The sequence below is a fragment of the Mustelus asterias genome, unplaced genomic scaffold (assembly GCF_964213995.1).
Source record: "Mustelus asterias unplaced genomic scaffold, sMusAst1.hap1.1 HAP1_SCAFFOLD_176, whole genome shotgun sequence".
Taxonomy (NCBI): Eukaryota; Metazoa; Chordata; class Chondrichthyes; order Carcharhiniformes; family Triakidae; genus Mustelus; species Mustelus asterias.
This window is the reverse complement of record NW_027590178.1, coordinates 462563-486995: the sequence shown is the minus strand read 5'-3', so window position 1 is coordinate 486995 and position 24433 is coordinate 462563. Positions and strand designations below refer to the sequence as shown.

General features: G+C 47.5%; 2 protein-coding genes across 2 annotated transcripts in view; both read left to right on the top strand.

The window, feature by feature from the left end:
* LOC144485243 (NACHT, LRR and PYD domains-containing protein 3-like) overlaps window positions 1-24433 on the top strand; it is a 259102-nt gene that overhangs the window by 64196 nt on the left and 170473 nt on the right. The window lies entirely within an intron of this gene.
* LOC144485241 (uncharacterized) overlaps window positions 1-24433 on the top strand; it is a 71315-nt gene that overhangs the window by 38816 nt on the left and 8066 nt on the right. Inside the window, exons 9-11 of the mRNA XM_078203457.1 lie at window positions 1991-2076; window positions 6084-6254; window positions 20913-21072. Of these exons, the coding sequence (XP_078059583.1) occupies window positions 1991-2076; window positions 6084-6254; window positions 20913-21072 (417 nt within the window). The remainder of the gene's footprint in view (window positions 1-1990; window positions 2077-6083; window positions 6255-20912; window positions 21073-24433) is intronic.

The following is a 24433-nucleotide window of genomic DNA, read 5'->3' as shown; positions in this document are numbered from 1 at the left end:
CAGGGATTTGGGGGAAGGTGGGGGAATGCCACTTAGTGAATTGCTCATTCGAAGACTCAGTGCAGACACGATGGGCCGAGTGGCCTCCTTCTGCTCTCTAACAATACTGTGATTCTGCCTGTGCTGCCTGAGTGGACGGATTTCCCGAACCTGTCAGACATTTACTGTGCCCGTTCTGGCTCTGTGTGGAGTTGGTTAGTTCAGTTGGTTCGGTGTCTCCAGCGTGATGTAGAATGACGCTGTTGTTGAGGGTTTGGTCCTCGTACTGGCTGTGGGGTTAATGGAGTCCCAACTCTTCCCATATCCCAACGTTTACTAAGTTGTATCCCTGAAGCGACATGTACCAACTTGTGTCTCTTTCTATTGGAGAGATTTCATTGGGGACTGTGGCTACTAACACTGTCCACACGGCAACATCACCAACTTCCAGTTGAAATATCGATAACATTTTCAACCACTGTCTCCACAGAATTCTTACGGAGCACAATGAGGCCATTTGGCCCATCGTGTCTGCACCAGCTCACCAAATTGACATTCGAAATTCGTGTCATTCTCCAGCCTTTTTGTCGTATCCATTCTCGTAGCTCATTGCCTATCTTCAAAAAATCATCTAATTCCTTTTTGACTGCCTCGATGCAGCCGACCTCCACCACACTTCCCGGCTGTGAGTTCCAGACCCGAACCACTGGCAGTGTGAGAAAGGTTTCTGTCGCATCATCTTCAACCCCACCACACACACCATTCCTGAGCCCCAGTTAGAATACTCACTGTCTCCATCTCCTGGTGTCCCTGTCTAACTGCACTCAGTTACCCCCCTCACTGTCTCCATCTCCTGGTGTCCCTGTCTAACTGCACTCAGTTACCCCCCTCACTGTCTCCATCTCCTGGTGTCTCTGTCTAACTGCACTCAATTACCCCCCTCACTGTCTCCATCTCCTGGTGTCCCTGTCTAACTGCACTCAGTTCCCCCCTCACTGTCTCCATCTCCTGGTGTCCCTGTCTAACTGCACTCAGTTACCCCCCTCACTGTCTCCATCTCCTGGTGTCCCTGTCTAACTGCACTCAGTTACCCCCCTCACTGTCTCCATCTCCTGGTGTCCCTGTCTAACTGCACTCAGTTACCCCCCTCACTGTCTCCATCTCCTGGTGTCTCTGTCTAACTGCACTCAGTTAGAATACTCACTGTCTCCATCTCCTGGTGTCTCTGTCTAACTGCACCCAGTTACCCCCTCACTGTCTCCATCTCCTGGTGTCTCTGTCTAACTGCACTCAGTTAGAATACTCACTGTCTCCATCTCCTGGTGTCCCTGTCTAACTGCACTCAGTTAGAATACTCACTGTCTCCATCTCCTGGTGTCTCTGTCTAACTGCACCCAGTTACCCCCTCACTGTCTCCATCTCCTGGTGTCTCTGTCTAACTGCACTCAGTTAGAATACTCACTCTCTCCATCTCCTGGTGTCTCTGTCTAACTGCACTCAGTTAGAATACTCACTGTCTCCATCTCCTGGTGTCTCTGTCTAACTGCACTCAGTTACCCCCTCACTGTCTCCATCTCCTGGTGTACCTGTCTAACTGCACTCAGTTACCCCCCTCACTGTCTCCATCTCCTGGTGTCTCTGTCTAACTGCACTCAGTTAGAATACTCACTGTCTCCATCTCCTGGTGTCTCTGTCTAACTGCACTCAGTTACCCCCCTCACTGTCTCCATCTCCTGGTGTCTCTGTCTAACTGCACTCAGTTAGAATACTCACTGTCTCCATCTCCTGGTGTCTCTGTCTAACTGCACCCAGTTAGAATACTCATTGAATGTCCCGCGCTGTACATTATTATTGTTAATGATCTTATTCTTAAAAACACTGTGGATTTACCCTGATTCCTGTTATTTTTCTCTCTCTGATCTCCAGTCTCTATGGTAACGCTCTCACAGATTCTTGTGCCGAGGACCTGGCCTCTGCTCTCAGTACAAACCGCTCACTGATAGATCTGAATCTGGGTGACAATAAACTGGGAGATTCAGGAGTGAAACTGCTGTCTGTGGCTCTGAGGAATCCGGAATGTAAAATACAGAAACTGCGGTAAGTAGCAGACTGTGTGAGATTGTGTTTATAATAACTGAATATTCAACAATATAATTTCACCACTGGTATTTGTATAAAAAACACTGCCCATTACTATTGGCGTCAGTTATGAATCAGGAAAACTGCTTTTCCTCTGACTCCTGTTGCTTCTCTCTCTGATCCCTGAGCAATGGGATGTCAGTCCCACAGATCCTTATGTTGAGGGAGTGGGGGAATAATGTTATGGTTCACCCTCTGAGGTCCAGTCATTGGCAACTGCAAACTGTATTGAATTTCTACCTTCGGGTGTGCTGACTCTCAGAATCCCCAACCTGATCCAATCTCATGACTTCATATTATAAGAGCCGACAGCTTTGACAAATCAACAGAAAAGGCAATGAGGGACAATTCGCCTGGGAGCAAAGGTCGCCAGTCACAAATCTGATAGGTTTGTGGTCACAGCACAGCTGAAGTAACCTATATAGTTTTGGTCACCTTATGAACGTATTTTATAAACATTTGAGAAAATGTTGGCTTGAGTCTTTCATGGCATGCCAGGCTTATCTTATGAAAAAATATAGAAATTATTCGTCCGATACTCACTGCAATTGGGACGAACCACGGCTGATCATGGTCGGCAGGGTGGTAGAGCTGTTAGCACTGCTGACTCAGAGCGCCAGAGACCCGTGTCTATTCCGGCCTTGGGTGACAGATTGTGTGGAGTTTGCATGTACTCTCCGTGTCTGCGCAGGTTTCCTTCAGTTACTCCAGTTTCCTCCCACATGCCAAAGATGTGCACGCTAGTTTGAGCGGCGATGGTAAATTGACACTTCATGTCAGGGGGATTTGCAGAGTTAATATGTAGGGTTACTGTTATAGGGCCTGGGCGGGATTGTTGTTAGTGAAGGATTGATGGGCCGAATGGCCCACAGCTTGTCTGGACTTGCAGAATCTCACTGGCTGTCCTGTCTGGAGACAATACACATCTCTTTAACCTGTGCTTAATGCTCCCTCCACTCACACTGTTTGTACCTTTAAGACTTGATTATCTGTAAAGACTGCATTCCAGTCATTATTCTGTAAATTGAGTTTATGTCTCTGTATGCCCTGTTTGTGAGCATTTCTCCACTCCACCTGACGAAGGGGCAGCGCTCCGAAAGCTAGTGGCATTTGCTACCAAATAAACCTGTTGGACTTTAACCTGGTGTTATTAAACTTCTGACTGTTCCTAACCCAGAGCTCCATGTGACCAATGATGAACACACAAGCACCAAGTTATGGACTCAGCAGCAGAGTCTCTCCTGTGCCCATCCATTCACTCACTCACTCTCTCTGGATCCACAACCCATCTCACCATCAGCGATTGCCCACCCAGCCTCCAGGTCTCCCAGCTCCAGCACTGCATCTTCCATTGGCATAAGGATGACACAATCCAGACACTGTCACTCTTGGCTCCTTCTCTGACGCTGAGTGCCCTCTTCTACAAGCACATAAATTTCCATTGTTACTCACCCATCAAAGACACACACAAGCCTATGGTGCTGCCAGGCTGCCCATCATGGGACCACCAGGATGGTCACTCAGTGTCAGCAGTGCAGCAGTCATCTCTGACTGACCGGAACCCTTCACAGAGAGGCTGACATGTTCCTGAAGATTGATGCTGCTGTCTGGACATTGCCAGTGTCTGGGTGGAGATGTTCTTTCCTCCATTCCTCTCTCATCCTTATTCACATATCAGCCTGTAAGTTTAACGCTCACCTTGTCAGAACATATCAGGTTATTGATCCTTTGCCTCACTGCAGCCACGTGCTGCCTGCTCTGGCCCTCGGCAGTTTCTATCCAGACTTGCTTGGGTTGATGTGACAGGTCTCCTCCTCCACTCCTGAGGGAACAGAACCTCCCTCCAAACCGATATAGCCTTGAGAATTTCCAGGGTAGCGTCAGCGAATTGGGTTTAATCTGCCTTCTGCCATTTCAGCCCTTTGTTCATTAACCAGGGCTCCCTCACTGCTCCCTTCAGAGCCTTTAAAAGTGCCGCTGGCTGCCTTTAAATCTGGGGCCAGCATTGCCTGAATGGGGCCTTCCCCTGCAGACAGTGGTTAAGCTCTGTAATGCACAGGGTTTTGGGGGAAGGTGGGGGGATGACACTTAGTGAGTTGCTCATTTGGAGAGTCAGTGCAGACACAATGGGCCGAATGGCCTCCACCTGCTCTGTAACAATTCTGTGATTCTGCCTGAGCTGCCTGAGTGCACGGATTTCCCGAACCTGTCAGATATTAATGTGCCTGTTTGGTTATATGTGGAGTTGGTTAGTTCATTTGGTTTGGTGTTTAGAGTGTGATGTAGAATGATGCTAAATCTGAGGGTTTGGTCCTCTTACCGGCTGTGGGTTCATGGAATCCCATCTCCTCCCATTGCCGCACGTTTATTAAATTTTATCCCTGAAGCTACATGTAACAAATTGTCTCTCTCTCCATTGGAGAGAAACACAAAGAACAAAGAAAATTACAGCACAGGAACAGGCCCTTCGGCCCTCCAAGACTGCACCCACCATGCTGCCTGACTTAACTAATACCCCCTACCCTTCCGGGGACCATATCCCTCTATTCCCATCCTATTCATGTACTTGTCAAGACGCCCCTTAAATGTCACCACCATATCTGCTTCTACTACCTCCCCCAGCAACGAGTTCCAGCGCCCACTACTCTGTGTAAAGAATCTGCCTCGTACATCTCCTTTAAACCTTGCCCCTCGCACCTTAAACCTGTGCCCCCTAGTAATTGACTCTTCTACCCTGTGAAAAAGCTTCCGACTATCCACTCGGTCCATGCCTCTCATAATCTTGTCGACCTATATCAGGTCTCCCCTCAACCTCCGTCGCTCCAGTGAGAACAAAACAAGTTTCTCCAACCTCTCCTCATAGCTAATGCCCTCCAGACCAGGCAACATCCTGGTAAATCTTTTCTGTACCCTCTCCAAAGCCTCCACATCCTTCTGGTAGTGTGGCGACCAGAATTGAACACTATATTCTAAGTGCGGCCGAATGAAGGTTCGATAAAGCTGCAATATGACTTGCCAATTTTTAAACTCAATGCCCCGGCCGATGAAGGTAAGCATGCCGAATGCCTTCTTGACTACCTTCTCCACCTGCATTGCCACTTTCAGTGATCTGTGGACCTGTACACCCAGATCCCTTTGCCTATCAGTATTAACATTTTATTAAGGACTATGGCTGCTAACACTGTCCACACGGCAACATCACCAACTTCCAGCTGAAATATCGATACATTTCCAACCATTATCTTCACAGAATTCTTACTGAGCACAATGAGGCCATTTGGCCCATCGTGTCTGTACCAGCTCACCAAATTAGCATTAGGAATTTGAGTTATTCTCCAGCGTTTTTCTCGTATCCCCGCTCATTCTTTATATTCAAAAAATCATCTAATTCCTTTTCGACTGCTTCGATGCAGCCGACCTCCACCACACTTCCCGGCTGTGAATTCCAGACCCGAACCACTGGCAGTGTGAGAAAGGTTTCTCTCTCATCATCTTCAACCCCACCACACACTCCATTCCTGAGCCACTGACCATCCCATGTCCCTCCCTGTGACTCAGGGTAAGGACATGGGAATCCTGTGCTCTTCCCTTTCACCATCATCCCTTTTGTCATTTAATCAGTCCGGCACTTCCATTTTGTTCTTTCCTTGTCACCCGCCCATCCCCAGCTCCCTGTCACTTAAAACAATTTAATTCACCGCTATTTCCAATTTCTAAGTTTCGCGAATTGAACTGAAACTAAATCTGTTTCTATCTTCACAGATGTTGCCTGACCTGATGAGAGTCTCCAACATATTTATTCATATTTCAGATTTACAGCATCAATATAATTTTGCCTCCTGTATGAACTGAAGTTGTGTTTCTTGAATGTCCCGCGCTGTACATTATTATTGTTAATCATCTTATTCTTAAAAACACTGTGGATTTACCCTGATTCCTGTTATTTTTCTCTCTCTGATCTCCAGTCTCCAAGGTAACGATCTCACAGATTCTTGTGCCGAGGACCTGGCCTCTGCTCTCAGTACAAACCGCTCACTGATAGATCTGAATCTGGGTTCCAATAAACTGGGAGATTCAGGAGTGAAACTGCTGTCTGTGGCTCTGAGGAATCCGGACTGTAAAATACAGAAACTGCAGTAAGTAGCAGACTGTGTGAGATTGTGTTTATAATAACTGAATATTCAACAATATAATTTCACCACTGGTATTTGTATAAAAAACACTGCCCATTACTATTGGCGTCAGTTATGAATAAGGAAAACTGCTTTTCCTCTGACTCCTGTTGCTTCTCTCTCTGATCCCTGAGCAATGGGATGTCAGTCGAACAGTACAGCACAGAACAGGCCCTTCGGCCCACGATGTTGTGCCGAGCTTTATCTGAAATCAAGATCAAGCTATCCCACTCCCTATCATCCTGGTGTGCTCCATGTGCCTATCCAATAACCGCTTAAATGTTTCTAAAGTGTCTGACTCCACTATCACTGCAGGCAGTCCATTCCACACCCCAACCACTCTCTGCGTAAAGAACCTACCTCTGATATCCTTCCTGTATCTCCCACCACGAACCCTATAGTTATGTCCCCTTGTAATAGCTCCATCCACCCGAGGAAATAGTCTTTGAACATTCACTCTATCTATCCCCTTCATCATTTTATAAACCTCTATTAAGTCTCCCCTCAGCCTCCTCCGCTCCAGAGAGAACAGCCCTAGCTCCCTCAACCTTTCCTCATAAGACCTACCCTCCAAACCAGGCAGCATCCTGGTAAATCTCCTCTGCACTCTTTCCAGCGCTTCCACATCCTTCTTATAGTGAGGTGACCAGAACTGCACACAATATTCCAAATGTGGTCTCACCAAGGTCCTGTACAGTTGCAGCATAACCCCACGGCTCTTAAACTCCAACCCCCTGTTAATAAAAGCTAACACACTATAGGCCTTCTTCACAGCTCTATCCACTTGAGTGGCAACCTTTAGAGATCTGTGGATATAGACCCCAAGATCTCTCTGTTCCTCCACAGTCTTCAGAACCCTACCTTTGACCCTGTAATCCACATTTAAATTTGTCCTACCAAAATGAATCACCTCACATTTATCAGGGTTAAACTCCATTTGCCATTTTTCAGCCCAGCTTTGCATCCTATCTATGTCTCTTTGCAGCCTACAACAGCCCTCCACCTCATCCACTACTCCACCAATCTTGGTGTCATCAGCAAATTTACTGATCCACCCTTCAGCCCCCTCCTCTAAGTCATTAATAAAAATCACAAAGAGCAGAGGACCAAGCACTGATCCCTGTGTCACTCCGCTAGCAACGTGCCTCCAATCCGAAAATTTTCCATCCACCACCACCCTCTGTCTTCGATCAGACAGCCAGTTACCTATCCAATCGGCCAACTTTCCCTCTATCCCACACCTCCTCACTTTCATCATAAGCCGACCATGGGGGACCTTATCAAACGCCTTACTAAAATCCATGTACATGACATCAACTGCCCTACCTTCATCAACACATAAGAACATAAGAAATAGGAGCAGGAGTCGGCCATCTGGCCCTTCGAGCCTGCCCCGCCATTCAACAAGATCATGGCTGATCTGAAGCGAATCAGTTCCACTTACCCGCCTGCTCCCCATATCCCCTAATTCCCTTATCGATCAGAAAACTATCTACCCGTGATTTAAACATATTCAACGAGGAAGCCTCCACCACTTCAATGGGCAGAGAATTCCAGAGATTCACCACCCTCTGAGAGAAGAAGTTCCCCCTCAACTCTGTTCTGAACCGGCCCCCCCTTATTTTGAGGCTGTGCCCTCTAGTTCTGGTTTCCTTTCTAAGTGGAAAGAATCTCTCCACCTCTACCCTATCCAGCCCCTTCATTATCTTATATGTCTCTATAAAATCACCCCTCATCCTTCTAAACTTCAACGAGTACAGACCCAATCTGTTTAATCTCTCCTCATAAGCCACACCCTTCATCTCCGGTATCAACCTGGTGAACCTTCTCTGCACTCCCTCCAAGGCCAATATATCCTTTCGCAAATAAGGGGACCAAAACTGCACACAGTACTCCAGTTGCGGCCTCACCAGTGCCTTGTACAGTTGCAGCAAGACCTCCCTGCTTTTATATTCTATCCCCCTCGCGATAAAGGTAACACACTTAGTTACCTCCTCAAAAAATTCTATCAAATTTGTGAGGCACGACTTGCCCTTCACGATCCGTGCTGACTATCCCGGATTAATCCGCATCTTTCTAAATGGTCGTAAATCCCATCTCTAAGGACCTTTTCCATCAATTTACCAACCACCGAAGTCAGACTAACCGGTCTATAATTACCAGGGTCATTTCTATTCCCTTTCTTAAACAGAGGAACAACATTCGCCATTCTCCAGTCCTCTGGCACCATCCCCTGGACAGCGAGGACCCAAAGATCAAAGCCAAAGGCTCTGCAATCTCATCCCTTGCCTGCCAAAGAATCCTAGGATACATTTCATCAGGCCCAGGGGACTTATCGACCTTCAGTTTATCCAAAACTGCCAGGACATCCTCCCTCCGAACATCTATTTCCTCCAGCCTATTAGCCTGTAACACCTTCTCTTCCTCAAAAACATGGCCCCTCTCCTTGGTGAACACTGAAGAAAAGTATTCATTCATCACCTCGCCTATCTCTACTGACTCCATACACAAGTTCCCACTACTGTCCTTGACCGGCCCTAACCTCACCCTGGTCATTCTTTTATTCCTCACATAAGAGTAAAAAGCCTTGGGGTTTTCCTTGATCCGACCCGCCAAGGACTTCTCGTGTCCCCTCCTAGCTCTCCTCAGCCCCTTTTTCAGCTCATTCCTTGCTAACTTGTAACCCTCAATCGAGCCATCTGAACCTTGTTTCCTCATCCCTTCATAAGCTTCCCTCTTCCTTTTCACAAGACATTCCATCTCTTTCGTGAACCCTGGTTCCCTCACTCGGCCATTTCCTCCCTGCCTGACAGGGACATACCTATCAAGGACACCCAGTATTTGTTCCTTGAAAAAGTTCCACTTTTCATTAGTTCCTTTCTCTGACAGTTTCTGTTCCCAACTTATGCCCCCTAATTCTTGCCTAATCGCTTCATAATTACCTCTCCCCCAATTGTAAACCTTGCCCTGCCGTACGGCCCTATCCCTCTCCATTGCAATAACAAAAGACACCGAATTGTGGTCACTATCTCCAAATTGCTCTCCCACAACCAAATCTAACACTTGGCCCGGTTCATTTCCCAGTACCAAATCCAATGTGACCTCACCTCTTGTCGGCCTATTCACGTATTGTGTCAGGAAACCCTCCTGCACACACTGCACAAAAACTGCCCCATCCGAACTATTTGACCTACAAAGGTTCCAATCAATATTTGGAAAGTTAAAGTCCCCCATGACAACTACCCTGTGACCCCCACACGTATCCATAATCTGCTTAGCAATTTCTTCCTCCACATCTCTATTACTATTTGGGGGCCTATAGTAAACTCCTAACAACGTGACCGCTCCTTTCCTATTTCTAACCTCAGCCCATATTACCTCAGTGTGCAGATCCCCCTCGAAGTGCCTTTCCGCAGCCGTTAAACTATCCTTGATTAACAATGCCACTCCTCCACCTCTTTTACCAGCTTCCCTACACTGAGTGAAACATCTATACCCCGGAACGTCCAACAACCATTCCTGTCCTTGTTCTACCCACGTCTCCGTAATGGCCACAACATCGTAGCCCCAAGTACCAATCCACGCCCCAAGTTCATCTACCTTGTTCCGGATGCTCCTTGCATTGAAGTAGACACACTTCAACCCACCTTCCTGTCTACCGGTACCCACCCTTGACCCTGATATCTTCCCCAATACCTCACCACCCTCAACACTGACTTCTGGACTACAACTCCTTTTCCCACTCCCCTGACAAATTAGTTTAAACCCCCCTGAAGAGCCGTAACAAATTTCCCTCCCTCAGTCCCACAACTTCTTATGTTGAGGGAGTGGGGGAATAATGTTATGGTTCACCCTCTGAGGTCCTCTCCTCCTCCTCAGATGTGCACAGCTCTCCCCGGACACAGCATCCATTGATTAGTGAAAGGGGGGAGAGTGAGTGGATGACAGTAAATGGAGGACAGGACATGGTGGTGGAGTCTCGCTGTTAGTAACAGATGTCAGTACAGCAGCGAGAGCTGAACTTAGTTCAAGATGCAGAATCAGTTTGGGTAGAGATAAGAATGAACAAAGTTAAAAGATCACTTGTGGGAATCTTTTATAGGCTCCTAACAATATTCAGAATCTCCGACACAGGAATATTAATGGGGTCTTGTAAAAACATTCTGCAATAATCACGGGTGATTTTAACATTCATGTACAAAGAAGAACAAAGAGCCATGCAGCACAGTAACAGGCCCTTCGGCCCACCAAGCCTGCAGCGACTCCTCATTCTTATTCAGACCCAGTACTTATTGCTCATACGCAGCTTCTATTCCTCTGCTCATCTCCCGTTCATGTTTCTATCAAGATTAACCTTGAACATTGGGAACGTGCCTGCTTCCGTCAACTTCACTGGCTGTGCATTCGAGGCACCGACCACCCCCTGTGAAAATGTTCCCCGCATGTCTCCTCTAAACTTTCCCCCTCTTGCCTTCAAACTGTCCCGTCTTGTAGTTGACATTTCCACCCTGGGGAAAAGACTCCCAACTATCAACCATATATCTGCCTCTATCAGGTCGCCCCTCAGCCTCCGTCTTTCCAGTGAAAACAATCCGAGTTTATTCAACTTCTCTTCATACCTTAACCAGAGCAGGCGACATCCTTGTAAACCTTCTTTACACCTTCTCCAAAGCAGCCACATCCTTCTGGTTGTCTGGTGATCAGCACTGCACGCAATATTCCATGTTGGGCCAAACTAAAGTTTAATACAGCTGTAACATAACTTGCCAACTTTTATACCTGATGCCCTGGCCAATGAAGCAAGCATGCTGCATGCCTTGTTGACCAAGTTATCCACCTGTGTTACCACTTTCAGGGATCAGTGGACAAGTACGCACAGATCCATCTGTATGTCAATGCTCCTGTTAGTTTTTACAGACAGGGAAGGCTGGGGGATGACCATGTGGAGTTGTATCAAATTATAGAAATAAACCTTTCCCCTTTGTTTTAGGAGACAATAACCAGGGGCATAGATTTAAGGCATTGGGCAGGAGTTTCAGAGGAGAATTGAAGATGACACAGTGGTTAGCATTGCTGCCTCACAACGTCAGGGACCTTAGTTTAATTCTGGCCTCGGGTGACTGCCTGTGTGGAGCTTGCATGTTCCCCCCGTGTGTGCGTGTTTCCGTCAGGTACTCTGGTTTCCTCCCACAGTCCAAAGATGTGTAGGTTAGGTGGATCGACCACGCTAAATTATCATTTCATGTCCAAAGATATGTAGTTTCAGTGGATTTGTCATGATAAATGTCCAGTGATAAGCAGTTGTGTGGGCCTGGCATTTTCGGACAGTCAGTGCAGAGCCGATGGGGCGATTGGGAGCCTTCTGCACAGTGGGGATTCTATGGTTCTGTGGAAAAGTTTTTTCACCCAGAGGGTGGTGGGAATCTGGATCTCACTGTCTGAAAGGGCGGTGGAGTCAGGAACACTCGCAACATTTAAGAAGCATTCAGACAAGCGCTTGAAATGCCGCAGCAGACAAGGCTATGGAGCAAGTGCTGGAAATGGGTTAGAATAGATTGCTGCTTGATGGCTGACACAGACACGATGGGCCGAAGGGCCTCTTTCTGTGCTGAAAAACTCTATAAAGGCCCAGGGGTTGGAAGTTATGAACCAGAACCTGAATTTTCACTGATTCCTATTATTTCTCTCTCTCTGATCCCAATGCAGTGGAATGTCAATCACATTGATTTTTGTGCCCTGGGTGTAGGGGAATAATGTGACGGTGACTCTATGAGGACCCGTTCACATGCTTACAGGGGGACACGCGTCACCCAGTCACACAACCCTTGATTTGTGAGGAAGAGTAAAGAGTGAATGGAGGCAATTGTTAAGATGCAGACCAGAAACTCCAAGGTGTTTTGTGAAGTTAGCCTGGACCCTTGGTTTTACATTTGATTTTGGCATTGATGAGCATGAGGTGTTTCACTCCAGGTATGAATCAAGTGACCCACTAGGATGCTTTTATCAAACACACTTTATTTAAGAATGCAGTTAGAATATAACAACAAGAATTAGCATAACCTTCACCAATTGCAAGACTTAAACATGACACAGTATAACTCTTAACAGCTAGCTATCTCTGTTGTTCCAATATAAAGCAATACCCACAGACATACACCCTTCTCCAACATTACTTAGCACAAAAACAAGTAAGCTCACGTGATGCCGATTTCCAGCTTTTTAACACTTCCGGAGAGCCAACAGACAATTGTTTTCAGAGAAGGATGTCGCCTCCGAACAGTCCAACCGCAGAGAGGTAACCCCAGTCTCTGACAGCTTCCAACACAGCAACACTTAAACAGCAAAAACTCCAACTTCAGAGAGGGAAACAGCACTGTTGTTTGTCTTAACTTCAAGCAGCTTCTGAAAGCAGAATTGAAACTAGAATGTTCTGTGAAAAATAGCTGTCCCTCAGTCACATGACATAACCTGTCAATCACCCGCAATCAAGCTCTACTCTGCCATCCCAGGAGAAACACTGAAACAACAGAACACTGCATTAGTTCAGATTAAAATCAACATTATGTCAATTATACTGCTTCAGTAACAATAAAGGAAACCGGCTACAGACAGCACGGTGCCGACAACATAACCTGCAGAGAAACATGATTAAAATAGAAACTAGAAGCAGGAGTCGGCCATTCGGCCCTTTGAGCCTGCTCCACCATTCATTTTGTTCATGGCTGATCATCAAATTCAATATCCTTCAATATTCAGTATATTTCTTCGAGACATAGTTTGTAACAAAATGTACATTCCAACACGTCCTTCAGCCGGTTCCATGTGACCGGTGATGGGCACACAAGCTCTGTGTGTTGCAGGCACCAGAGAGTCTCCTGTGTCCATCCATTCGACCGCACACTCTCAGCTCCACAACCAGTATCGCAATCAGCGATTTCCCACACTATCTGCTGTTCTCCCAGCTCCAGCTCCAGCGCTGCTAATTCTACGTGGAAGGATTACAAGATCTGGACGCTGTCAGCATTTCTAGTTCATTCCCTGACGTTTCGTGCTCTCTTCTACAGGCACATAAAGTTCCATTGTTACTCTCCCATCAAAGACACAAGCCTGTGCTGGTGAGAACCTGACTGACCATCATGTCTACACAGGGAAAGCCTCTTGCCTCTGACCATCCCATTCTCACAGTGCTAGAGTTATCTGACTAACTAGAACCCTGCAGAGAGAGGCTGACATGTCTCTGACAGTCGATGCTGCTGTCTGGGCATTGCCTGTGTCTGTGTGGGGATGGCCTTTCTACCATTTCACTTTCATTCTCATTCGACCCCATATGCCTCAGATTATATGCTATAAAATGCTTCACCACCTTGTCAGAACTTGGCAAGTTATTCATCCTTTTGCCTCATGTAACCATATAACCCACGCCTACTCAGGTCTCCAGTAATCTCCATCCCGATATACTTGGATTGATGTGGCAGATACTGTCCAGTCCTGAGAGAACAGAAATTTGCTCCAGACTCGCGGAGCCTTGGGGAAGAGTACCAAGTGTTGCCAAGTGCATCATTGAATTGAGTTTAACCTTTCTCCTCCCATTCCAGCCCTGTGTTCTTAACCAGGTCTTCCTCACTGGTCTCTCCAGAGCTGCCGCCTATCAAAGTGCTGCCCGTGCCAGCATTGCCTGAACCGGGACTTCCCCTGCAGCGAGTGGTTAAGGGCTGGAGTTCACTGTCGGAGAGTGTGGTGGAGACATGTTCAGTTGAAAATTTCCAATGGGAATTGGATTATGATCTGAATAGGAAGATTGTGCAGGGTTACGGGGAGAATTTGGGGGAATGACACTTAGTAAATTGCTCATTCAGAGAGTCAGTGCAGAGAGCATGGGCCGAATGGTCTCCTTCTGCTCTGTAACAATTCTGTGATTCTACCTGAGAGAGATACCAATGGCCCTTTGTGGACACTGGCTAAATTACCTCACCCTGTCGACACTGCAACATCACCAGCTTCCAGTTAAAATGCCGATACATTTCCAACCATTATCTTCACAGAATTATTGCGGAGCACCACGAGGCGAAATGTGTCTGCACCGGCTCACCAAACTAGGATTAGGAATTTGTCTCATTCTCCTGCCTTCTCCTCGTATCTTTGCACATTGTTTCATTCGATTGTTCATCGACTGCCCTCTGTGATGCCTCGAATCAGCCTGCCCCCACCACACTTCCAGACTGTACATTCCAGACCCGAACAACTGGCATCGTGAAAAAGGTTTCTCTCTCATCATCAACCCCACCACACACTCCATTCCTGAGCCACTGACCATTCCATGTCCCTCCCTGTGACTCAGGGTAAGGACATGGGAATCCTGAGCTCTTCCCTTTCACCATCATCCTTTTTGTCATTTAATCAGTCTGGCACTTCCATTTTGTTCTTTCCTTGTCACCCGCCCATCCCCAGCTCCCTGTCACTTCAAACAATTTAATTCACTTCCAATTTCTAATTTTAGCTCATTGAACTGAAACTAAATCTGTTTCTATCTTCACAGATGCTGCCTGTCCTTTTGAGATTTTCCACATATTTTATTCATATTTCAGATTTACAGCATCAATAGAATTTTGCCTTCTGTATCAACTGAAGTTGTGTTTCTTGAATGTCCCGCGCTGTACATTATTATTGTTAATGATCTTATTCTTAAAAACACTGTGGATTTACCCTGATTCCTGTTATGTTTCTCTCTCTGATCTCCAGTCTGTCTGATAACGATCTCACAGATTCTTGTGCCGAGGACCTGGCCTCTGCTCTCAGTACAAACCGCTCACTGATAGATCTGTATCTGAGTCACAATAACCTGGGAGATTCAGGAGTGAAACTGCTGTCTGTGGCTCTGAGGAATCCGGACTGTAAAATACAGGAACTGCAGTAAGTAGCAGACTGTGTGAGATTGTGTTTATAATAACTGAATATTCAACAATATAATTTCACCACTGGTATTTGCATGGTAGCACAGTGGTTAGCACTGCTGCTTCACAGCTCCAGGGTCCTGGGTTCGATTCCCGGCTCGGGTCACTGTCTGTGTGGAGTTTGCACATTCTCCTCGTGTCTGCGTGGGTTTCCTCCGGGTGCTCCGGTTTCCTCCCACAGTCCAAAGATGTGCGGGTTAGGTTGATTGGCCAGGTTAAAATTGCCCCTGAGATGCGTAGGTTAGAGGGATTAGCGGGTAAATATGTGGGGGTAGGGCCTGGGTGGGATTGTGGTCGGTGCAGACTCGATGGGCCGAATGGCCTCCTTCTGCACTGTAGGGTTTCTATAAAAAAACTATTGGCGTCAGTTATGAATAAGGAAAACTGCTTTTCCTCTGACTCCTGTTGCTTCTCTCTCTGATCCCTGAGCAATGGGATGTCAGTCCCACAAATCCTTATGTTGAGGGAGTGGGGGGATAGGTTATGGTTCACCCTCTGAGGTCCTCTCCTCCTCCTCAGATGTGCACAGCTCTCCCCGGACACAACATCCATTGATCTGTGAAAAGGGAGAGAGTGAGTGGATGACAGTAAATGGAGGACAGGACATGGTGGTGGAGTCACTCTGTTAGTAACAGATGTCAGTACAGTAGCGAGAGATGAACTTAGTTCAAGATGCAGAATCAGTTTGGATAGAGATAAGATTTAACAAAGTTAAAAGATCACTTGTGGGAATCATTTATAGGCTCCTAACAACAGTCACAATCTCCGACACAGTACACAGGAAAAATAATGGGGCCTTGTAAAAACATATTGCAATAACCACGGGTGATTTTAATCTTCATATACAAAGAAGAACAAAGAACCGCACAGCACAGTAACAGGCCCTTCAGCCCACCAAGCCTGTGGCGCCTCCTAACGCTTATTCAGACCCAGAACCTACTGCCAATTTGTGGTTTCTATTCCTCTGTTTGTCTCTTGTTCATGTATCTACCAAGATGCACCTTGGACATTGGAAACGTGCCTGCTTCTGCCACCTCCATTGGCAGTGCCTTCCAGGCACCCACCACCCTCTGGGTGAAAACTTACCCCACACACCTCCCTCCAAACTTTGCCCCTCTCACCTTCATCCTGTGCCCTCTTGTAGTTGATCATTCCACCCTGGAGAAAAGTCTCTGACTATCCACCATATTGATGCTTCTCATAATTGTGGACACCTCCATCAGGTCACCCCTCAGCCTCCCTTTTTGTAGTGAACCAATCTGTGTTTATACAACGTCTCCTCATAACCTAACCGTCCTTGACCAGGCAACATTCTGGTAAACCTTCCTTGCACCCTCTCCAAAGCATCCACATCATTCTGGTCGTGTCGCGAACGGAACTGCAAGCAATATTCAAATGTGGCCAACTGAAGTTTCATACAGCCGTAACATAACTTGACAACTTTTACACTCGATGCCCTGGTCGATGAAGACAAGCATGCTGTCTGCCTTCTTGACCACCTCATCCACCAGTGTTGCCACTTTCAGGGATCTGTAGACTTGTACACACAGATCCCTCTGTAGGTCAATGCTCCTGTGGCTTCTTCCATTTACTGTATAAATCGCTCGGATTGTCAAAAGTTGAAAAGAAGATTCGTTCACAGAATCTATTCAAGCAATTTCTTGGAGAAGCACGTTCCAGTGCCAATCACACAACAAGCTGTTTTAGACATGGTGATGTGCAAATGTGTGGCGTTTCCAACAAAAATAGATTCCTTTCATTTGGAGAAGAGCAGCAGAAGTGTTCCAGCCGTTGCTAATTCAAGGAGTGTATTAGATTAAGTGAAGATGTGGCACCGGGGTTGGCACTGCTGCCTCACAGCGTCAGGGACCCGGATTCATTCCAGCCTTGGGCGACTGTGTGTGGAGTTTTCACGTTCTCCCCGTGTCTGTGTGGGTTTCCTTCGGCTGCTCCTGTTTCCTCCGGCTGCTCCTGTTTCCTCCGGCTGCTCCTGTTTCCTCCCATAGTCCAAATAAACTGTGTAGGTTGGGTGGATTGGCCGTGCTAAATTGCCCGTTAGTGTCCAAGATGTGTAGGTTAGGGGGATTAGCGGCGTAAATATGTGGGTTACGGGAACCCGGGCAACTGCAGATCTATTAGTCTGACATTGATGGTATGGAAATCCTATAATAATCTGTAATAAAGGAAGTGATAACAGAACACTTTGAAATTAATGGCAGGATTAGACAGGGCCAACATGGATTTATGAAAGGCTGGCACGGTGACACGGTGGTTAACATTGTTGCATCACAGCCAGGGGCCCGGGTTCAATTCCAGCCTTGGGTGACTGTGTGGAGTTCCCACATTCTCCCCGTGTCTGCGTGTGTTTCCTCTGGGTGCTCCGGTTTCCTCCCACACTCCAAAGATATGCATGGTAGATGGATTGGCCATGGTAAAATTGCCCTTCGTGTCCCAAGATATGTAGGTTAGGTGGATTAGCCCCAGTAAATTAGTGAGTTTATGGGGAGCGGACCTTGGTAAGTTACTCTGTCAGTGTGTCTCGATGGGCCGAATGACGATTCCTACACTAGGGATTCTATAGTTGCATGATTCACACACAAGAGGTTATTAAATAAAATTGGAGCACGTGGGATTGGGAGGAATATACCAGCATGGACTGAGAACTGGTTAGTGGACAGAAACAAGGAGTTGGAATAAATGGGTTACTTTTGGGTTGACAGCCTCTAACTAGTGGAGTACGGCAGGGATCAGTGTTTGGGTCTCAGCTATTCAGAATCTACATCAATGATATGGATGTGGGGATCAAATATAATATTTCCAAATTTGCGAATAATGGAAAACGAGGTGAAAATCTGAATTGTGAGGAGGATGCAAAGATGTTTCAAGGGGATGTGGAGAGGCTCAGGGAGGCTCCACAACTGGAGTGATGTGTACAGTGTTGAGCTCTTTACTTACAAAAGGATAGAATTGTATTGGAACCAGTTCAGAGAAAGTTCACTCGGCTGATTCCTGGGATGGAGAGGTTTATTTTACGAGGGAAATTTGAGCAGATTGGAGCAATATCTATGAAAGTTCAGAAGATTAAACGGTGATCGCATTGAGGGGATGAGACAGGGTGGTTGCTGAGAGGCTGTTTCTTCTTGTAAGAGAGACCAGAACAAGGGGACAGATTTTAAAATGTAATTGTCAGTCCCTTAAGACTGAGATGAGGAGAAATTTATTTTTTAGATGGTGGCTGGTCAGTGGAATTCTCTTCCCTGGAGACTCGTGGCGGCAGAGTCATTGAATATATTCAAGGCTGAGTTAAGAATGATTTTGGATTGAGAAGTGAATCACGGGTTACGGGGAAAAGAGTTGAGACTATAATTAGATCAGCCGTGATGGAGTATGCTCGAGGGGCTGAATGACCTTCTGCTGCTCCTAGTTATTTTGTTCCTATCCCAATACGTCCTTCAGACTGCTCTCTGTGACCAGTGATGGATAAACAAGCTCTATGTTTTGTCCTCACCAGACGCTCTCCTGTGCCCATTCATTAGGCCACCCACTCAACCCATCTCACCAGCAGTAATTACCCACTCTGCCCCCAGGCCTTCCTGATCCAGCACTTCATCTTCCATTGGTGTAAGGATGGCAAGACCTGGATGTCTCCACTCTTCTTCACTCGTTCCCTGATGATATTTGCTCTCTTTCCAAACACATAAATTGTTACTCACCCATCAAACACATGCAGTAGCCCAGGGTTGTCCAACGTGTGAACCAAGGGGTGAATGTGACCCTCGAAGCCCCTCAATGCGGCCCCCGGAGCGAGTTTCCAGAATCTCAGTCACACAGTTCAGTTTGAATGGAAGAATCTGCATGGAGCTGCTCCTCCAATCACATCCCGTTTCTTTCCCATGTTTGCTGCTGATTGGTTTTTGAGCCAATCTGCAGCAAATGTGGGAGAGAAACAATTTGTGATTGATGAGGATTAAACTCTAATAAACATCTTTATTTATTACTCATTATTGTGCTCAGCAAGTTGTTTCTTTTCATATCTCAGTTTAGTTTTTAATTGAAATTTCTGCGGTGCCAAACTTTATCATTCTGAAATTTACTCATCGGCCGCTTGAGTGAGAAAAACATTGACGTGTGTTTGCCCAGTGAATATGTTGGTCAGCCCTGCTCCAGCCTATGCTGGTGTCAGCCTAACGGACATGTCTCTGACAGTCAATGCTGCTGCCTTTGCATTGTAAGAGTTTTAACAACACCAGGTTAAAGTCCAACAGGTTTATTTGGTAGCAAATACCATTCGCTTTCGGAGCGCTGCTCCTTCGTCAGATGGAGTGGAAATCTGCTCTCAAACAGGACACAGAGACACAAAATCAAGTTCCAGAATACTGATTAGAATGTGAATCCCTACAGCCAACCAGGTCTTAAAGAGACAGATAATGTGAGAGAAGGGAGCATTAAGCACAGGTTACAGAGATGTGTATTGTCTCCAGACAGGACAGCCAGTGAGATTCTGCAAGTCCTTTGCATTGCCAGTGTCTGGGTGGAGATGTTCTTTCCACAATTTCCCCCTCATCCTTATTCACATATCAGGCTGTGCTGCACTCACCGTGGCAGAACACATCAGGACATTGATCCTTTTCCACTCTGTAACCACGGGTCTGAAACCTGCTCACCTCCCAGCAAGCTCCATCCAGACTGGCTTGTACCGATGGGATAATCTCCTCCCATCCTGAGGGAACAGGACCTCCCTCTGAGCCTGAGCAGCCGGGAGGAGCCCCTCCAGGGAGGGGGAGGTGAGTGGGGGAGGTTGGGGGGTGGGGGGGGGGTGGGGGGGGGTGGGGGTGGGGGGGTGGGGGGGGGGGTGGGGGTGGGGGGGTGGGGTGGGGGGCGGGAGGGGGGTGGGGGGCAACCCTTGCTCTGCTTTCTGACATTTCAGTCCCTCATTCAGTAAGCAGAGCTCCCTCGCTGCTCCCTCCAGAGCTGCTGTGTTTGAAAGTCCTGCTGGCTGCCTTTGGAGATGGTGCCAGCATTGCCTGAACCGGGACTGCCCCGTGCCCAGGCTGCCTCAGTGGGCAGCTCCCCCTGCCTGCCAGCCGTTAATTGTCCGCCTCTGACAATATCTCCTTCATAACTCTGCCTATCCTGCCCACACGGACACACCACCCATTTCCAATCCCCATGCTGGGACTTCAGAGCTTCTGGTAAAATCACAGCCATTATCTTCAACCTCACCACAAACTGCATTCCCAAACCACTGACCATCCCATGTCCCTCCCGAGCCACTCCGAGTAAGGACATGGGGATCCTGTGATTATGGTCCTGTCCCATCATCACTTTTATCATTTAATCACTCCTGTAATTCCAGTTTGTCCTTTCTTTGTTTCTTCCCCAGCCACCCACCGCTGTCACTTCAAACCTGTCAATTCACTGCCCGTTCCCAGTTCCAATGGAAGCTCAAACTTTACCCCTGTTTCTCTCTTCACATGTATTTAGCGAACCTGCTGAGCATTTCCAGTTTATTTATATTTCATTTTCAGCATTGAGTATTTCCTCATTCTACAGAAATGCAGGTTGTGTTTTTGGAATGTCTGATACAATACATTATTATTGTTATTAACAGTATTATTTAAAACACTGGGGATTGAGCCTGATTCCTGTTATTCCTCTCTCTGGTCTCCAGTCTGGTTAAGAACGCTCTCACAGATTCTTGTGCTGAGGATCTCGCCTCCGCTCTCAGTACAAACCAGTCACTGAGGTTTCTGTCCCTGGGATCAAACTCCTTCACAGATCAATCTGTCCCTGCTCTCCGCCGCCTCATACTGACCTGCAGGAGTCTGGAGGTGATCTGGTGAGTGTTTGTGTTAATTTTTAGTGTAACAATTAAAATTTAAATGGATTTAAAATATAAATGGGTCTGAATCTTCCAAGCAGCAGCAGTGGTAAGCAGATTGCCGGTATGTTTAAAAATTCTCCCAACCTGAAACTGCTGCATATTTCTCCCAGGATCTTCGGCACTGCGACCCTGGGAGCTCCATCAGAGCAGACAAGAGTCGGGGAAGAGACAGCACACACCCTATTTACAGCACAGTGACCCCGGGGAGCTCCATCAGAGCAGACAAGAGTCGGGGAAGAGAGAGCACACACCCTATTTACAGCACAGTGACCCCGGGGAGCTCCATCAGAGCAGACAAGAGTCGGGGAAGAGAGAGCACACACCCTATTTACAGCACTGCGACCCCGGGGAGCTCCACCAGAGCAGAGTGGAGTCGGGGAAGAGAGAACACACACCCTATTTACAGCACAGTGACCCCGGGGAGCTCCATCACAGCAGACTAGAGTCGGGGAAGAGAGAGCACACACCCTATTTACAGCACAGTGACCCCGGGGAGCTCCATCAGAGCAAAGTGGAGTCGCGGTAGAGCGAGCACACCTTATTTACAGCACAGTGACCCCGGGGAGCTCCAGCACAGCAGAGCAGAGTCGCGGTAGAGCGAGCACACCTTATTTACAGCACAGTGACCCCGGGGAGCTCCATAAGTGTTAGTTGATTGCGGGAGTGAATGGGTTGGTGTGTCGCTGGATGAATGGTTAGTCAGGGAGCTGAGGAGAGGTTCAAGGATTAGTTCTGGGTGTCGGGAGGGTGGTCGAGTTGTGTTGTGTTGGGTTGGAGGGTTAATCAGCAGTTTGGATGGTGACTGGGAGTTGGTAATGTTGGGTGTCCAGTTAGATTTGGTTGCGTGGTCGGGGGTTGGGATTGGTTTCTAGCTTTGGAGAGTAGTGGGTTGGGTTTGCTTCTTGAGTAATCAGTTTAAGTCAGAGATATAGTCAAGAATGTATTGAAGAGGCGGCTGCATATAGCACTTGGGGTGAACAGGATCAAAGGTTATGGGGAGAAAGCAGGATTAGGCTTTTGAGTTGGACGATCAGCCATGATTGTGATGGATGGTGGAGTCGGCTTAAAGGGCCAAATGGCCGCCTCCTGCTCCTATCTTCCATGTTTCTGTGTCAGGTCAGGAGAGGGTGGGACGGATGAGGCCAAGTTGGGAGGTTTAGTCAGATTTGTTCAAGGGCTAGTGGGAGGTAGTCGGGCTGGAGGGGAGGGAGAGATGATTTACGGGAGTGATAGCCTGTCAGGGGGAGATACCAGCAGCAGCCAGGCCTGTGACACCACAGCTGGTTCTGCTGTGGGACAGGGTCGGGCAAAGAGCAAGCGAGCAGTAGTAATAGGGGACTCGCTAGTTAGAGGCACAGACAGGCGTTTCTGTGGCTGCAATCGAGACTCCAGGATGGTGTGTTGCCTCCCTGGTGCCAGGGTCAAGGACGTCTCTGAGCGATTGCAGGACATTCTTCAGGGGGAGGGTGAGCAGCCAGAGGTCGTTGTACATATTGGTACCAGCGACATAGGTAGGAAAAGGGATGAGGTCCTGAAATGTGAATACAGAGAGTTGGGCAGAAGGCTAACGTGTAGGACCTCGAAGGTAGTAATTTCAGGACTACTATCGGTACCACGTGCTAGTGAGAGTAGGAATAGGAGGATTAGGCAGATGAATGACTGGCTTGAGAGCTGGTGCACGGGGCAGGGATTTAGATTTTTGGATCATTGGGATCTTTTCTGGGGAAGGGCTGATCTGTTCAAGAGGGATGGGTTACATTTGAACTGGAGGGGGACTAACATCCTGGCGGGGAGATTTGCTCGAGCAGCTCGGGAGCGTTTAAACGAGGTTGGCCGGGGGGTGGGATCCAAAGCAGTAGGGAGACAGAAGAGAAGGTTGAGGACAGCACGGAAGTTAAAGAGAGCACATAAATTAGCAAAGGCAGTGTCAGTAATCCTAGTACCAGACAGATCAGACAGAAGCAAGACAGAGCAAGGGAAGTCCAGATTAAACTGCATTTATTTCAATGCAAGAGGCCTGACGGGCAAGGCAGATGAACTCAGGGCATTGATGGGTACATGGGACTGGGATATTATAGCAATTACTGAAACATGGCTAAGGGAGGGACAGGACTGGCAGCTCAATGTTCCAGGGTACAGGTGCTATCGGAAAGATAGAACAGGAGGTAAGAGAGGAGGGGGAGTTGCACTTTTGATTAGGGAAAGCATCACGGCCGTACTGAGAGGGGATATATCCGAGGGTTCGGCCACTGAGTCTATATGGGTGGAACTGTGGTTTCGGGTGTTTTTTAAAAAAGGGTGGCATGGACAAGTTGGGCCAAAGGGCCTGTTTCCATGCTGTAAACCTCTGTGACTCTATGAGTGGGTCTAGTCAGACTGTGGGAGGTGGAGTATGGGGATCAGTGGGAAGTGATTGGGGGACTCGGGTGTGCTATTCAGGTATTAGCCCAGGCGGTGAGCTGTCTAACATTACCTGAGTAACTATCCAGGTAAACTTTGTGGATCTGTCCCAAGTATCTGACTCTAACTGCAGCAGGGGAGTTCCCCAATCGTAGTTAATACCTCTGGGACAATTCCCAGGTAGATCAGTGCGTCAGGACATCCACAGGGTCCCGATGCTCATCTTCGGATGTGTGTCTGGTCTCTGGCGATCCAGAGACCAGAAGATTTGTCCCATTAACTCCAGTCTCCTGTTATTTACTCTTGTTCAATCTGTTTATTTCCTGTTTCATCTTTAATCTGTTTCAGGCTGGGGTGGAATCAGTTCAGTCCAAATGGGAAGAGACAGCTGGAGTTGCTGCAGGGATCCAGACCGGGACTGACAGTGGGAGTGTGAACATTTCAATCTATAAACATTGCTGCTCCACCGGTTACAGTGAAATCCTGAATTGTGAAGATCTTCGACAGCTCCTTCCAAACCCTTCATTCCTGCCCCTCTCCCTCCCTATTCCATCAGCCCCTCCAGCCTGGCACTGATTTCCCTGCTTACCTGGTTTCCCAGCTGGAAAACTGTTGTAGTTTTAGTCTCCACATTGAAGGAAAGATTGCTGCAAACCAGTGTTTAAGCAGCAATGTGTTGTCAGTGTTCTCAGCAACAGAGTCTTCAACCTCCTTTCAAAATGGAGCAGCAGAGATCATTCTCCAGAGAGAGAACAGTGTGTGTGTGATTCTGACAGTACCCAGCAGGGGGCAGATTGGTCAATCTTGTCAGAGTTTCCTCTCTGTCTCTGTGAATGAATTAAAGGCTCCACCAGCCTCTCCTCAGAACCTCTTTCACTATCTGGTGATTAAAGTGACACAATGCCACC